The 18,066-nt window shown below is 40.7% G+C and overlaps 1 protein-coding gene across 2 annotated transcripts in view; it reads right to left on the reverse strand.

The window, feature by feature from the left end:
* TENM1 (teneurin transmembrane protein 1) overlaps positions 1-18,066 on the reverse strand; it is a 779,729-nt gene that overhangs the window by 93,352 nt on the left and 668,311 nt on the right. Inside the window, exons 23-24 of one of the 2 annotated variants that reach the window (XM_027054328.2) lie at positions 13,218-13,238; positions 8,077-8,309 (exon numbers count right to left, since the gene is read on the reverse strand). In XM_027054328.2, the coding sequence (XP_026910129.1) occupies positions 8,077-8,309; positions 13,218-13,238 (254 nt within the window). The remainder of the gene's footprint in view (positions 1-8,076; positions 8,310-13,217; positions 13,239-18,066) is intronic. The other variant, XM_053201635.1, reaches the window with a different exon arrangement.

Below are 18,066 nucleotides of genomic sequence, written 5' to 3' on the forward strand. Positions count from 1 at the left end.
ATTACCATTTTATGGTTGGTAAAAGGGCAAATTACATGCCATCCATTTCTAAACTTCTAAATGTCTCTGGTGCTTTTAATTAAAGCTGCCATCTAGAAACTACTAAAGCAATTTTATGCAATTAGTTATTTATAGGTTACCATAATACACCACTCAAAATATGATTTAAGTGATTTGCAGTCTGTTAGTGTGTGATCTCTGCCATTTTTGTTTGGTGGGAGGGGGTTCCTCTTTTTATCAGCTGAGGTGATTCTTAAGTGGACAGAAAAGAAAGATGTGGCACTGAGGGGCTGCGACAAGGAAGCAAAGTTATCTGGGCTAGTGATCTAAATAAAAAGAGGAAGAACCATAATTCCGTGCTATTTGGCTTGATACGTAGGGGTCTAGGCTTCATTTCAGACAATACCGAAGAGGAGAAGTCTATCATTGTTATTTCCCCATCCCCCCCCCCCCTTTGCCACCTTTCTGCTGGATACCTAGCATCACATTTCCCCACGCCGCCTAGACCAGCTCCCACCTTGGTTTGTCCCCCTTAGGTGATCTCACGTATTCAAACACATCCATCCTGTGCTCTATGCCCTTGAGGCCCCCATAAAGTGTTTTAATGAGGAATTAAGGTTTTGCTCTCCCAGGCAATACCCTGCACTAAGCATGGAAGTTCATATCTGAAGAAAACCCTTATGGAGTGAGTTTAATGGTGAAATGGTAGGCTCCTAAGGGAATTGCTTTGGTTAGGAGGGCCTCCGTGGGCTTCTCAAAATACAACACGTATAGGGAAGCAGCACTAGAATTACCGCATCTCAAGGTTGTGACGGATTAACTAGTCAAATCACATACAATACCTGAATCCCACCCTACCTTGATTCTTGCTTCTTAGACATGATCAAGTCTCAGGCTGTCCTAGAAGGACATGGAAGCTGCCTCCTTCCAAAGTAACTTATTCCATGTTTGGGTGACTACTATAAGACATATTATTATTAGCAACAAAATAGCAAGCCTGATCATAACGGCAGGTGACATTTAATATGTACACACTACATTCTGGGCAGTGCACTTTATGATGCATTTCACATGTATTATTGAACACTGTTGTGTAGGCACTAGTATTCTCACTTCACTGATGAGGAATCCACAGCTCAGGGAATTTAGGTGACTTATTCAAGGTCACACACTTAATGAGCGGTGAATCTGGGATATGCATCTAGTTGTGTTGGACTCCAGAACTTGGGATCTCATTTCTCACAGTATTTGGCCTCTAAAATATTCTTTCTGTGTTTGCTAGAATATTATGCATGCATGAAAATTAAAATAAATGCAGAAGAAAAAGTCATTTAATAATGCATTCGTAGCTTTATAAAACTTAAATGAACTTAATACAGGTTTCTCCGTATTAACCATTGATGTTTCCTGGACCCATTAGCCAAGGCTAAGCGTTATGTGCCTTCCTTTTGTCTGACTTCTCCACACCAACAGCTGACGGCTTTAAGATTCTGACAGAATAGGCAGAAAGGTTCTCGAGTTCCAGCTGCTGACATAATATAAGGTCGAATCTTTTGACCAACATAAGCGGATGCATTAGAACAACTACTAGGAACATATTAAGCTCTCATACTGGTTGCATATAGGCACTAAGTCCTCTGGTATAGCTACCATAAACTCAGAGATCAAAAACACAGTTTAGGAAAGAAATCTCCAGAAGTGGACATAGCATGAAATCACTGAGCAATAAGGAACAAATATTTTGCCTGAATTTTAAGGCTTTGTCAAACACATTTTTCTTAAGGCACCTCTGATTCTCAGACAAGGATGTGGGAAGAAAGTCCTCATGGAAAATGCCTTGAAGCCGAGCTGGGAATTTGGCCATGGGTGAGAGAATGCTGATCTTACCCAGAAAGGCTTCTTAACTAATTGGCCCTTCCAGATCTCTCCCATGTACCTTAAAGGCCTATCCTGACTTCTTCATTTTTAGTAGAATAGATCCAATTCTCAGAGGACACTGAGGCTATCAGAATGGAGTACCATCAAGTTTCTAGCTCCTTCTACCTACAAACTTATCTTCGTCACCACACCCACCATTATTTTAGAATGGTCTCTCTAATCTCCCCTCCCTTTCAAGGCCTTCTCCCTCTCAGCTTCTCCAGACCTGGTTTCATCATTTATTCTCTATCTTCTGTATCTTTCCATTTGCCTATAACCATTGCCATATCTCATAAAGATAAAGCCTCCTCTGAGTGCCCTGTCTTCTCACTACTTATCACTGTATCTCTCGCATCTGAATTTCTCGGAAGAGTGATCTTCACTAGAGGCATTTCCTTTCTCTCCTCTTGTTGGTTCATTAAATTACTGTGATTTGACTTCCATCCCTACTGCTACTCAAACCACTTATAGCAGGGTCACCAAGGAACCCCTCATTGCCTAATCCAATGGTTACAAATGTGTAACATTTCACACCTTCTTAAAACAAAGGATTCCTTTGGCTTCCTGGATAAGCCAAGCTCTCTTTGTTCACTTCTTCTGAAGGTTTCTTCTGTCTCCTTCATTAGATTCCCCTCCATTCTGTGTCCTATAGATATCAGTACGCTCTAGGATTTCTTTGCCCCAGCCTTACTCTGGTGCAGGTACAACCCTGTCCCCAAAACAATGTATCAAAAATGCATGCACTGGATGATTATATCACTCTCTCACTTCAAATCCTTTGCCCACAGGATAAAATCAAAACTTCCTATTCATGCTCCTGCTCTTCCTATTACCCGTGGATATTTTTACTTCAACAATACTGATTTATTTGTAGTTTCTTACATATACCATTCATTTTGCTCATGTTGTGGCTTGCCTGCCCGGAATTTTGGTGAGGGCTGGCCTTAGTGTCAATCCAGATGTTTATGCCACCATGATGGATCATGTACTAAAGGAATTTAGGAAAAATATTACTGCTCTCCATTGCATAGGAGAACCAACGGAACATTCTTGTACCTGTTCGTTCACTATATTCTGTCCCTCATAGACCCTGGTGACATCAGCAAGATGTTACCACTTAGAGTTTTAGCATTTTCCCAGTAGCCCCAAATTTAGAATATCATGTAGCTGCTGGGGGAATCAGTAGAGCTTCAGGATGTACCTGCGATATGTCTGTGTAGGGACAAAACCAGATAATTTTATCTAGACTTTCTCATACCCAGATTTCTTAATTGTTAATAAAGTTAAAGTGACTCCTGTATGATTAGTGTCATGAATGCCCTGAAAGTACTTCTGGAAGCTGCTAAGATTTAAGGATCATTTCCCTCCTAGGGAATGTTCAGGAACTGTTTGCACTCATCTGGATATTGCCGAAACCCTGCTGAGTTCTGAGGTCAGTTTGCTTAAAGATGCACATGGAAACAGAGATAGAATCCATGGTGAGGTCCAAGAGAACCAAATTAAGTCATCGATTAATGTCATCATGTCCAGCCACTCCTTCACCCTCTGTATCTACTTAAGAAAATAATTGTATTCAGCTTGTCACAAATTTTATTTTATATTTCCACCTAGTACCATTTCACATTCTGCTTAAGTACTTGGTCATCTATTACATGACTCATTAGTTTGAGTTCTCTGTAGAATTAAAGAAAGTTGCAGTAAAAATAATAAATGGAACCTAAGTTTCAACTACATCATCCATGCATGTTTTAAAAGCATCTTTCAAAGTCAATTCAAACTTATATACAATGCCAGGGATTAGCATGCCATCAGCCTCTTTGCTAAACTTTTTCCCTTGCCCCATTACACTGAAGTACTGATGAGCAAAATGGCAAATGTTTCTCTTTATTGGGATTCAACTCAAAGTGCATAAAACTGGATCAGATAAAGACTTATTCCCAGGAGAAGTACCCAGGGGCTATCTTATATGAAATTCTATTCAGGGAGACTTTCATTTTTCCTTTAAATAAAATTTGTAGTTACCAGGTGTAATCAAGAAATTTAATAAAGTTAAAGTTTCCTGCCTCCATCCCTAAAGAACAAGTTGGTGAAGTTCTTAACTGCAGAATCTTCCAAAGAGATGTAACAAGGTTTCCTGAAGATTTACTTGAATAATTACTTTTATAGGGTATGTAAATGCTGTGTGGTGCACTATGAGTGCAACACTAGGCCAGAAGAAAACCCAGAGAAATAGTTTTAATAGGAAAAGGAAACTAGACTAAAAGTCATTTATCTTGCAAATAAAAACATTTTATTCCTTTTGACTATGTATGTGTCATTAGGTTAAGAAGCATCTTCCAATATTTCCTACCCTCCCAGGGAAGCCAGAAGAGATCATGAATTTTAGCTGGAAGACAGGCAGTGAGATATAGTGGAGGCATCACAGGCTTCTTTTTTTCCATCATGGTTTTGAATTCCAGTGTTATCTGTAAACTGTGAACTTGGGCAAATTTCTTAACCTATCCGAGTCTCTGTTTCCTTATCTATAGCACTGGGGGTAATGTGATTTACCCTGTACATCATTGTGAAAGACTAGAGATTGTAAAATACATGGCACAATCTAAGTTATAGTTATGGCTATTTCAATGCATTAGAGATGGGAGGGAGATCATCCCACACCCTCAAGCTTACAGTTGAGGCATCTCAGCACCCAGTGTTTAAATGACTAGTCCAGTGTAACAGAACTAGTCAACGGCATCATCAGGTCTATTTTAGTGTTCAGGGAAATGAAACCACAGCGAGGCCCAGTGACTTACACAGGGTCATCCAGAGAAACACTGGCATTACATGGATTGAACAAGAAAGCGTAGCTTCCCTAACCTGGCATTCGTCACAGTTTGCTGCCATTTCTCGGAAAAAAAAAAAAAAATTCCCATGGCTTGTGACCTTTTACCTTTTGCTGACTGGTTTTTAATCCCATTTCATAATTTATTCCGACGTTAGGACGAATGATCTCAAAAGCAAATTTCATTTCATCCTATTTTTAGAATAGATTCAGAAAATAAATGAGCTGTCTTGCAGATTAACATTTATTTGACTTACCTTGCATAATTAAGGACATGTTGGAGAGCCTGCCTATAATTGCAATATGTTGCTTGTTAAAGTCTTAGAGCAAGCTCTCTTTCCTAACCTAGAAATTGTACTCCCTAGATGTACATTTCCATTTTCTACTGATCTACAGCTTTTCTTTATTAGCTTCTAGGTAGAGAGAAAAAATCAAACTTCTCCTTAAAGAAATCCATTAAACATTTGCTGTCTTCTATGGGGGAAGGAAGAAGGAGCTGAGGTGCATGGTAGTTATAAAGAAAAAAACAAACAAATTGGTCTTTCTTGAGAGATAAAGAACCTGCAGGAGAACCTCAAAGACATCATTAGCAATTAGCAATACTCTCCCCTCAATTTGCACACTGTGCTTTAATGACTTCTTGCATGATTTTTCCTTCTTCTACAGAAGTCTATGAAATTGCCCTGCAGCATTCCATATAATGAGAATCTCACTTCTGATTCACTGCCAGTGGTGAGTGCTGTCTATATTCAGCAAGGAGATAGGTGCCCCAGCTAGGCATCTAAGTGTCCCGACCAGCAATTTCAAGAGCAACTGATGTCTGGACACAGGTTCTGCCATCTGAGTGATTTTGCAGATCTCTAACAGGGTCTTCAGATACTGTTAACACGGCTGAAGAAGACATGGTGGATACTTAGTGTGAGCCACACAGTCCCCTCCTTTCAATATCCTCATTCACTCACTGGCTCAGAGCAGATGTTGTCAACATCAGCTTCAGTATGTTAGGTGAAAGCTGTCTCCGATGGATTAGACATTTAGCTCTCTGAAGCCTGAGCCAGATGTTCTTAGGGCCACTGCCCGCTTTGGGATGAATAAAGTGTACTGGATTATTATAAAGGGCACTCTTGGATAGAAAGACAAGTAAATCAAGCCAAAGAAAAATGTACTACTAGCTACAAGAAGAAGAAAAACTTAGTTTAATATTATCTTTAATAGATATATAAATTTTGGCACTCTCATTACTGATGCTTTAAGAGTTCATGTAAATCTTGTTCATCAGGACTCTATTATTGCTGCTTTCCAAGCAAAGAAAAAAAAAACCCTGCAGTGAACCAATTATTTGTTCTATTTGAAAAAGCTGAGATATTCATCCTTTATGTGGCAGGTTGAATGTGGTAGGTGAGATGAGTGGTTTTTATTCAAGCAGCAACTCAGGAGGATGTCAATTTCAGGCACAATACAAGCTTGATTCCTCCCTGTTTCTTATGCAGAAATCCTTATAATATCTGCATGAGTTTTAAATCTGTGTAAAAGGTGGGACCCAGCCTGATATATTTCCTTGAAAGATGAGCTGATTATATGTTGCACCTGAGTTATGCATTCACTCATCAAGTATTTATTGTGGACCTACTATGTGTAAGGAATGAGAGCTGGCACAAGAGAAGAAAGAAATATTTTAAAAACACTTTACCATGATATTTGGGTGGGGGGCTTATATTCCCTTTGAGAAAAAAAGGCCACATTCTTAAAGCACAACTGAAATTCCTTTTAGGAATATTTGGTATAGATAAGAGCTACCTAACTGATCCATTACACGACTAGCACATATGTGGATCCCACACTGTATAAGACATTGCTGAGGAAGTGGGGAAGATGCAAAAAAAAAAAAAATTAGATGTAGTTTCTCAGCTCTAGTAGTTTACCTCAGTAGTAAAAAACTTCCTCTTCGAGAAAGAACTAGAAAGTAAAAGAAGGCAAAATATAATCAAGTGGTAATTGGGTAGTGTGGACACTGTTAGAAAAATTCAGATTTAATGGACTAGGGTTAGCCAGAGAGGGTTTATGAAAGACATCGGACTTGAATATGGCCTTGAAAAAAAGGGAAGGCTTTAAACTCTGATTATAGTTGGAATTTAATCCCCATATGGCAAATGTCAAATGGCTAAAGAGTAACCTCTTAAAATTTGAAATAATAAGCGACCATCTAACAAATGAAACACATTGACCTCACTATATTTTTTGCCATGGAAAGATGTTCATAATATATTAAGTGTGTGAAAAGAAGATTATAGAACAGCATTCTATACAATGAATCCATTACTAGAAAAAAAATATGCATTTTCTATGATATGCCTAGAAAAAAGTCTAGAAGGATATATGCGCGTGCGCGCGCGCGCGCACACACACACACACACACACACACACACACACCATTGTGGATAAGGAACAGAGAATAATGATTAAATAATTAAGGAGATCGGGTGGATGATATAGGGTAACAGATTTAAAGGTGACTATCCTTCAGCTTAGTGGCCTAAGATGGAAATATGATCCAAGTCTATAAAATCATGATGCTGATTGAGAGAACGCAGATTTATTCACAAGTCTCAGGCAACAGAATTGAGGATTGGCTTTGGAAGACTGAGAAGTAAATTTAGGACAAACAAAAGTAAGGCCGAACTCCCACAGAAGGCAAAAAAAAAAAAAACAAAAAAAAAACCAAAAAAACCCAAAAAAAAACAGAAAGAAAGAAAGAAAAAAGAAAAAAAAAGAAAAAAGAAAAGAGAAATGAAAAAAACTGGAATTTGCTACCCTAGGGAGGACATAAAGTGAAAGTACAAATAGCTTCAAGAATGACTTAGATAAAGTAATGGAAGAAAGGTTCGTTAATTCTTAGTTAAGCAAGAGCCAGGAATGTCCAGACTCTGTGAGATATTCAAGGTATTTCACAGGGGTAGAAAGAAGGTGAGCACAGACCTGATCCCAACCAGGACAGGCCAGGAGTTAACCCTTCAGTTTTTGGACTGCTGGGAATTTCCAGGAAGTTGTCTCTGGGGAGAGGGTGGGTGTACAGGAGGCACTCAGAGGGCTCTGGGAAATAATTATTTATCAACCAGAAAAGAAGCATTTCAACATTTTAGTAACACTAATGACAATATGAATGCTTATTAGCTAAAAATTAGTCCTGACCATGCCTGTCTTCTGGGATGGACTTCAGAGACCATGTGTGTCAGAGGCAATATTGAGATAGATGGACTATAGTATGGCAACAGTCTTAGGATTTTGTGAGATCAAATGAAATTGTTAGATGAACAAAAGATTTTTTTTTTTTTTACCTCGAGGGCTGTTCAGTGAAGCTTCCGATGCTCTCCCGCCATCTCCACAGTGACTCTGGTCAAAGGGAAGGCACTGATCACCTGTCCCCGCCACCACTTCAAAATTCTTGGAAAGATCTTTTGTTTCCACAAGAGATTTTAACTTGTAGACTTTTCGAGTGTTGGTGTCTGATAGATAAAGTGATTCAGACACAGGGTCCATAGCCAGGTAGTATTTATGGGCAGGACTTGTGCTAAGGAAGAGAAAAGTAAAGTTATTCAAAGTAGTTTGTTCACTATACATCCCCTGGGGTCTGCCTTTTGTCACAGATGGAAAATTCTCTTAGGAGATGGCAAAAAAAAAAAAAGACCCGAAACGGATCTTTCTCATGTACTGAGGGGATGGATGCTACTTTGTTTTTCTAGTAATGGGTCTGAGTATTTAACACCTCAGTGTGTACTGCCAACCTGTAATGAAGCTGGTATTTCAATACCATCCATATGGGGGGCAGAGAAAGAAGGAGAAGAGAGAAAATCCCAGGAAATGATTTTTGCCATCAATGTCTTTCATACCCGGTTCTCCAATTACCTACTAGATGACTGCCCGGATGGCTCACAGTCACCTCAAACTCAACAAATCCCAAACAGAAGTTCTTGTCTTCCTGCCTTCCCCATCCTTCAGAATCTTACTTCTTCTCCAGGGTTCCTGCCTCACTGGGGGCCCCGCCAGCCTCCAGGCTCCTGTTGTAAACTGAAAGGCAGGTACAAAGATGGAGGAGTCTGGTGTGGGGGGGGCTGTGCTAGAGATAACATTCCCAAACTTTTCCATTCCGAGCTTCCATTTTATAGCTGACCACCACACTTTTCTAATCCATTTTGTCTTATTTCAGGGCATAACAGAACTGATTATATATGACCTTTTTTTTTTTCAGTTATAATCACAATCAGCCCTACCTTTTAAAGGTGACACTAAAGTTACCTTGATCAGATTTTGGTATTCCTGAAACTCTTCAATTACATATTCGCATGGAATCTCTTGTGACATTTTTATCTGCATACATGGCTGAGCTCATTAATTAATTTTGATTCTTCCTAATCCCATTTTTTTATGGCTGTAGCAACATTGGTTTGAGGGATATTTTCCTTGATCCTAACGTTTGTTGGACCCCATCTTTAAGAACGTTAAAAGCTTTTTAACATTCCTTGGGGTGGTATGCAAGCCTTTCTGCACTTAGTAAATCCTCACATGCCTTTTAAGGCTTTACTCAGGCATCATTTCCTGAAGAAAGCCTTCCCTAAATCTCCAGTCTGGGTTATCTGCATTGCACTTACCTCTCTTCTGGAGATTACATATCGTATTAATTTTTGTATCTGTATCCCCCAATAAACCATGTGAGCTTGGAGGAAAGCAACCTGTCTTATCTCTGATGTGCTCACAGCCCAGAACTCTGCCCCACACCCAGCTGTCTAAGCCAGGTGCCATTCTTACTCCTCCTGTCATTCTCCACATCCAGTAAAACATCCTGCGTTTAAAAATTCTACCTCCTAAACTCTTCTCCAATCTGCCCACTTCTCTTTATCTCCACGGTCATTACTCTAAGCCTCTTGTATCTTCTCTGAACTCTTTGCTTAGTACCATTTCTGTATGATGTGGTTGTTCATTAATTAAGAAGTATTTACTAAGTACACTAATGTGCCTTGGAACTGTGCTATCGTCTGGAGACCTACTTGTGTGCATGATACAGTCCCTTTCATTGTGAAATTCATGGTCCAAGGGGGGAGTCAGATCTGTAAACCGGGAATGACTGTCAAGTGCGGCAACAGAAGTAAAGGGGGAAAGACGTGAGCAGAGAAAAGGTACGTGTGACCTAGCAGCACCTATCACATTCTATTAGCATTATTTTTATAGATAAACTGAAGTCCATACTTGATTCAGATTTCCTTAGTTTTTATCTAATGCCTTTTTGTGTGTTCCAGTATTCCATCTAGGATACCAAATCATATATAGTCATCATGTCTCCTTAGGCTCCTCTGGGCTGTGACAGTTTCTCAGACTTTCCTTGTTTCTGATAACCTTAACAGTTTTAAGGAGTATTGGCCAGGTATGTTGTAGGATGTCCTCTACTGGAATGTGTCTAATGTTTTTCTCCTGGTTAGACAGGGGTTATGGGTTTGGGGGACGAAGACCATAGGGGTAAAGTGCCATTCGCATGACTTGTGACTGTTGATGTTGACCTTGATCACCTGGCTGAGGTAGTGTAAAATTATTCTTTCTCTTCCACTTTCCATACTGTGCTCTTTGGAAGGAAGTCACTCTGTGAAGGCAACACTTGAGGGGTAGGGAGTTATACTCCACCTCCTTGAAGGTGAAGTGTCGACATAAATGATTTGAAATTCTTCTGCACGAGAGCTTGATCTCTTCTCCTCTATTATGGATTCAACCGTTAATTTATATCAGTAGGGACACATGGATATTTGTTTCATACCGTGCATGAAAACTCCATGCTACTTTATTTTGTTGCTCAAATTGTTATGGCATTGGCCATTGTGAACTCTTCCTGTTGTCTCATGAGACCCTTTGACATATGTCCGTCAGTTGGAGGAGTGTTTGTTTCTTGTGCTGTTTTAGCCTTTCTTTACCTTTTGGCACTACAAGATGCTCCAGGCTCATCTTTTATAGTCCCTTCCCCAGCACTGGAATCAATCATTTTGCTAAAGACCCTGGGTTCCTTCTATCGGAGAATGGTACTGGAAACCAAGATGTGAGTGCTGGGTGTAAGCACTATTTTTTTCACATCTCTTTTTCCAACTACACTGTAAGCTCTTTACAGGCAGGAACCATATTCATCCCTCTGTCTTCCGTGCCAACAGAGTGTCTGACGGGATTGATGTTCAGTTACTGCTGAACTAAAGTGTAGGACATGAAACTAACTAAAACATGCAAGTGTTCAGGTCTTGGCCACTTAGCCCAGCAAAACGGCAGGGAAAGAGCCATCAGAGTAATTAAGTTGCCCTTAAGGACTGGTACATTCCTGATTGTATTCGTAATTATATTTGCCCTCTAAGCATATTTATGTATGTTAATGATGGTAAAGGCTAGCAAATACTGATTTGAGACCCAGTTTATAGTTTGAATTGGAAAAAAATCAGATCCATTAGGAATACTTGATTTTTTTCTACTTACCTTCACTTCATCAAATAAGAGAATTCAGTAGATTCCAGGGACATCTTCCACCCTGGAACCACCATGACAGCTGCTGTAAATAAACTGTAAAGGGCCCCAACAGACTCCAGAATTGGTTTGGCAGTCATATCAGACAAGGCATCTCTGTAGCAAAGACTGCTTAAATAGGGGTTTGAGTAAAAGTTTTTACATATTTAGTTGAATGTTTGCCTTCAGAATAAAATTTCCTCAGTGCCCTTAGATCTTCCTAGGATAAAAAGGGGGTCGTAACCCTTCCTGAAACAGCCTTCAATATTTTGGTAGCCAGTTTGTGGAAGTTTCAACTGAGCCAGATTAATCATGTTTTGTTTAGGAAAAGTCCATAGGCTATTTTTCCAAGAGAAATGTTATTCGCATAAAAGCACTTTGGAATGCATTACATTCATTTATTATTGAATATCCCCAATGTGCCTGTGAGGGAAGTTAAAATTATCATTCTCCTCCAATCTCAGCTGGGGAAACCCAGACCCAGAGAGGGCTTGCTCAGGGTCACTAACAAGCCTATGCTCTGACCAAGACTAGATTAGATCACATGTGACTGTGTGTACAAAGTGCCTTCAGAATACTTTAGTTCTGAAGGTGGTAAAAAAAAAAAAAAAAAAATCTGTGCTCCTGTCTTCCTCTAACTGAGCAACATATCCTGTTTTGCTCAGCTAGGCTGTTCTAAAATTTTGTGCACTGGCCTTTAGAAAATGGAATAGCCGAACACACAAAATTCAAATCTGATTAATGTTATTTTCTTGACAGGCAACAGTCAGGGAGTTCTCCTATATAGATATGTAATTTCTTGCCATTTCATGCCATTTCCCAAGTGCACTTCAGCTCTTTTTAGATTGGTTTCTTTCCACTTTCTAAAAACATGCCATACCTGAGAAAGAAAACCACTGGACTACATTCCAATTTGTTCTAATCCCTTGTGTCTACGTGCATATTGCAATTTGAGATACGTGGAGATTTCTTTTATGACTTCAGCGTTAGACTTATTGTCACCTTCTGGTTAGTGTTACATTCGAGCAATGCCCTTCAACTTGGCAAAGATCACTTCATTCATGCTAGTTAAAATCGCAGATTGTTAAATGGGCAATTAATGCTTATAATTAATACTGTGCAACGCTTTACTAGTAAGCAATTTGACAACCAACTTAATTTGCTTAAAGAATCAGTTATGCCAAAGTAGCAAGGCTATCTTGTGCACTGGCATTTAGGAAGTGGCATCTCCCAAACGAAACCCAAATTAAAAACCCTATCAGTGCCATTTTGATGACAATTGGCATTCGGAAGTGAACAAATTCAATTTTCTCCTTTGCAATTTCAGGTAATTTAGAACAGTTTTGACAAGTGTAATGCATAAACAAATTGAAGAGAAATATTCATTATAATTAATTTCAGAGCTACGTGCCATTGTTGGTAAATGGTTGGTTTAAAGTTTTTCTATTATTTCTTTTTGGTGGGAAGAAACAGAAATCATGAGGTCACATAAAAGGAGAAAAGAAAAATCTTATTCAAGAAGGTCATCATGGTCACTGTCTCTTAATACACTTGTCAACTATATTTCTGGATCTGGGAAGATTGCTGTATTACCTCTCTTTCTACCTGCAACTTGAAAACATTGAATCTGTTTGAACTTACAGACTCATTTGTGATATCACCTAAGGAAAACATAATGAGACTTAAGGCTTGCTTCCCCATGAAGTACTGAACTGCCAGTTCTCACTTATCTTGTTTTCTTTTCGATAGGGTCTGATCCTCCAGCAAATTCCCACTTAACGGAGCTCTCTTCTTTTGTAAGACTCTTACCTGAATCATAACTTCTACATTCACTTTCACATCATTCCTTTGACCTCACTTGAAAAGTAAAATCTCCCTGTTAGCACATTATTACGAGGTGGCCTCTTAGGCAAGAAGGGGCATTAGGTAGCTGCCCACGTGATTTACTCACCTATGTCTGGTATCTCTGTTTCTAGGGTGCACAAGGTTATCCATGAGTGGCAAGTAAAAACAAATAGAGAGTCGTCAGTATCATTCAACAAGCCAAATCTAAGCAGACACACCTATTCCTAACCCAGTTTGTGGCTATTAGAGACTCCATAGGGATCATTTCATCAGATGTGCAAGGCAAAGCCTTCCTGGCTTCTCCTCTTAAGATGGTGTCAAGGCGAAGGAAGAGCCTGCTTGGTGGGTGGGCAAAGCTCTAAGGCAGTTTTTTCTCCCTGGACCATCTTCACCAGAATCACTTGGGTTCTTGCTACATGTGCAGTTTCCTGGGCTTCTCCCCACTTGTACTGAATTAGAACCTCGTGGTGGACATGGGGCCTGGGCATTTCATTTTTAACAGACTCAGCTGGCGATTCTGATGCAGGGAAAGGTTTAAGAACCACTGGGCTAGCCTTTGAAGAAGCAGCCACTGCAAAGGGTCAGACCACTGCAGCCTCTGTTCTGAAAGCTACTTTGCCAAAATGGCAAATCAAGCCTTGTGTGCAATGGGCTTCCCAGATCTAGCCCAAAGCCACTTATATGATCTCAGAGGTAAGACAGGGACATCTCTTGTGTACATTAGCACATTACTTAGCAATATTAAAAGACCCGACAAATCAAAAGCGGAAAAGTTTTCTCTTAGACCGTGGCAGAACTGCTGCATCAAAATAGCATCACTAAAACATCATGTACATCAGCTACTAGGGCCTCGTGTCTTCCAAGTATCTATACTCCAGCAGGGCAAGCGGGGTAGGCAAAACAGATGTGTCAGGTCAGAAGAAGCAAAGCACTTTGCGAGACCCTTACTGGCAAGCCCCTTGGCACATGGTGCTGCCTAGGGTATTTCACTCTGGGACCTGGGATGAGCCTTCTCGCACAGGGGACGCGGTCTGTGTACAGGCCTGACTTTGGGTCACGTCTGCCCAGAATTAAAAGGCTATAATCATCTGTGAAACACGGTCATTTTAATTTTAAAATCCTTTTAAACCTGGACCTTCATGTCATCTTAAAAAACATGAAGGTAACACATCTTTTTATCTAAACTAGAAAATGTTCTTATTCTTTGCAATGTCAGGAAAGGGGGGAAGATACAAAATGATTTCATCTGAAGCTATCTGCTCCTACTGATTCAACTCTTTTCAAAGAAAATCTTTCTGGGAATTTCACTAGTTGGGCCACAGGTCAGGATGCACTGACTTTGCTGTTTCCCTGGCCCACCTCAAAAGGGTAGGTATCCTGTGGGTTGACACAAAAGGTCAACAGGGAAGGATGGAGCTCTGATTAGAAACCCGGCCTCGGGCATTTGGACCTCTCTGAGTTTCTTTGTCTCCAGACACTTGCTTGTTTCTGTGGCCTCTAAACGAGCAGGTGAGTGTGCGCGAGGCCGGCTCTAATCACTTCCTGAAGGAAGTCGAGTTGTGAAAGTACTAGAAGGACCTCATTAAAACATGGCTTCATTGACAACAGATTCTCATGGTACAGAACCACTTGTGTGGCCACAAAGCGTTTTGCAATGGTGACGGCAAGGGGTGGGGAGGAGAGTGGTTTGACTTTCTTGCAGCTGCTTCTGATCCTGCCAATCATGTCACTGTGAACGTGGAAAGATGTCGTGTATTATGAAGAGCAGCGTCTCTCATTAACATCCCAGAAGGAGGAAGTGAAAATGATGGGATTTATTTCCAGTGTGTGACCTTGTTCTGTCTCGGGATTACTTTTAGTTAAGGATTTAGGATGGAGCTCCCACCAAAGTCAGTTTGCTGTGTAGCTAGCAACCGATGGCACGCTGAGGTGCCAGTGTGAGCTCTTCGCAAGTGCCCGGGCCCATCAGTGGGCACTGCCGCCTGGCAACTGACTGCCTTGAAGCTTGCCACGAGTTAGGAGGAGGAGAAAGGCGTAGAACTGCCATATCTTTTTGGACCAAGAAATGCTCCCGAGGGTAGGGTCTGTAACTTGATCTTGGATTTTCTCAGGACTGAGATGATTAAAAGGGCCATCTCTTCTTTTTTAATTAAAAAAAAGTTATTGAGATATAATTCACATACCATAAAATTCACCCTTCTAAAAAGTACAATTCAGCAGTTTCTAGTAAACTCAGAGAGTTGTGCCACCATTGCCATCATCCATTCCCAGAACGTTTTCATCACCTCAGGGAGAAAGCCCGTACCCGTTAGCAGTTGATCCCTATTCCCGCCCTGCCCCAGGCCCAGGCTTTCTGTCTAATTTGCTTTCCATCTCTGTGGACTTGCCTATTCTGCGTGGTTCACATAAATGGACCCAGAGCATGTGCCTTTTTGTGTCTGGCTTCTTTCACTTTAGCATAACGTTCGACCTCTTCTTTTTGTACATTAGCGAGGTGGGAGATGGAGAAAGAGAGACTATGCCAACTTGGGAGTTCCTGTCTACTGACCTGGCATCATGGGTTTGCCCGGCCTGCTTTGTGGTGGTTGTAGCACTTTCCTTGTTTTTCATGCTGTTCTCAGCTTCTTCCCTTACACTTAGCCAGAAATATTTGATGTCGAAAAGTGGACTTCCCTCCCTGCTCATGTTTCTGTGGTATCCTTCCTTTGAAGACTGAGTTCCCACTCCTGCCGTTTACTGACTTCTTAGAACTTCCAACTCCAGCAACCCTCACCTCCCTCGCGCTCTGGCTCTGTCCCTTGCCCTTATCACATCTTACCTGTCGTGTGTTTTAGGGCCCCGCTTTCAGCTAGCAGCTCCTTGGAAACCAATCCGACCAATGAATCCATGCCCAAGGGCTAATGATGATTTTCGCTTGGTCATTCTAACAGAGGTTCTTGGGTCGGGGACTCTTAGAGATGCAGTGCCTCACCTCAAAGGACCACATTTCTTAGAGAGGGAATTTGGGCACCATGGAAGGGCAGCGAAGATGTTGCTGGGTGCAGTGGAGGGAGCCTACCGCTAATACACAAGCTCACCCTGGAGAGGTAACCACCTATTTCATCCACATGGAGTGTCTCTCTATTTGTTGCTCCAGTGCTTCTGCCAAAGGGATGGGTCTTAGTCATTTCTCAGATATTTTCAGAGCTCTCAAAGCCCAGGTTCCATTTGTTCCTTCAGCAGAGTGCTCTACAAGTTCTGCTGCCCCTCTGCACGCTACCCGCCCCTAAATGGGTGCTATTCCAGTTCTACTCAATCCCTAGTCAGTGACAGGAGTCAAGTTCAGGACAATGGAGGAAATACTAACCAGTCACTGTAAAATAAACAGTAAAATCTCAAGAGAAATTTTCATGTCACAGTGACACTTGTTGAGTCCAAATTGTCAAGGTACCAGGAAGCATTTGTCAGGCTCTTATTTTCTTCTTTCTTTCATTTTAAGGGAAGGACAAAATAAAGATCTGGAGAATATCAGCATCTTGAACAATAACAGCATGAGGTTTTTATAAAGAATAAATCATACCCAGTCATGCTTAACAGGTTTTCTAATAGAGTTGTGAAATTAGAAGATGAGAGGGGAGCAAGGGGGATATTCCTTTTTGAATTCTTGCAAAGCACTTGATATGGTGCCTCCTAGTTTTACTCATGTAATTATCCGTTAGTTTGATCAAACTGAAAAGTAGCCCTGAGGCCATAATCCAAGGAAAAAGAAAAGAAGTCACAATCGGTGAGAAACAGCTGAAGGACTCGAGGATGTTTAGACTGAAGAGAAAGCTCAGAAAGCTGGGATAGCTGTCTTCACACACGTGGAAGCATGTCAGGGAAGAGAGGGAAGAGCTTCCGTGCTGTCTCCAATGCTAGCATTTGCTGCTACTGACTGGATGTTTGATGAAGGTAGATTTCAGTTCGGTATAAGAAAGCATTTTCTAAAAGAGCTCTCCAAAGGTGCAATGGGCTGTCTACGAGGGGTTGTTTAAGGTTCCTGTTACTGAAAGGGATCAAACAGAGTAGACACGATCAAATGTCATGCGTGCATTGGGTGCCACGTTGCACCATATACTTCCATGGACTTTTCTGACACTAAGCCCACAGATCTGTGATGTCACTTTTGTGTTACCGAATGCAAGACGTGTACATGTATGCAGTTTTAACCTGAGAAGCAAAGCCACAGAAATAACTAGACCTAAACTATTTCACGTGGAAATGAATCTAACTTTAAAAAAATCTTCAGAGAATGTATTTTTGAGACTCTCTTAGATTTAATTACTTACATAATGATCTTATAATTTTCCCTTCTTTATCATCTTACCTCAATTTCCCACTGGAAGGGAACACTAAGATGTGTACGTATGGATGAAATCTGCAGTAAACAGGCAAAGGAGTATTATATACTTCAATAACAAGAAATAATATCGTTGCTCTTGCCATATTGCTAATGATAATGACACAACTGACTTTTCCTTACCCTCCCCATTCAGCCAATGGGGGGGGGCAGCTACAGAAAATAAATGATTGGCAACCAATGAAAATGAAATTATTTCTGAAGTCAGATGAAGGAAATTCGATTAGGGAGAGTTAGGATCAGCAGAGCTGAGGAAGGAAAAATCTATAGTCTTCCAATCTTTGCAACATCAAGGGGCACCTGGAATTGTTCAAAGTGGCCCACTCATGAGACAAGAGGATGGAAGAGAAGGGAATCTAGAAGGGCATGCAGGAGGAGCAAGCAAAATGTCATCAAACGTTGGGCTGAGAACTGCACATCTGTAGATCTCAAAATAAGTTAAACTGTATAAGACATGTAAGAGGATGCTCAAATAATAACTTGAAGTCAATTTTACAGGTAGAGAAGCAGAGAACAGAGTGGTTAAGTTATATAATGAATAACCTTGACAGATGGTGAAGATCTAAAATGTTCTCTA

The sequence above is a fragment of the Acinonyx jubatus genome, chromosome X (assembly GCF_027475565.1).
Source record: "Acinonyx jubatus isolate Ajub_Pintada_27869175 chromosome X, VMU_Ajub_asm_v1.0, whole genome shotgun sequence".
Classification (NCBI taxonomy): domain Eukaryota; kingdom Metazoa; phylum Chordata; class Mammalia; order Carnivora; family Felidae; genus Acinonyx; species Acinonyx jubatus.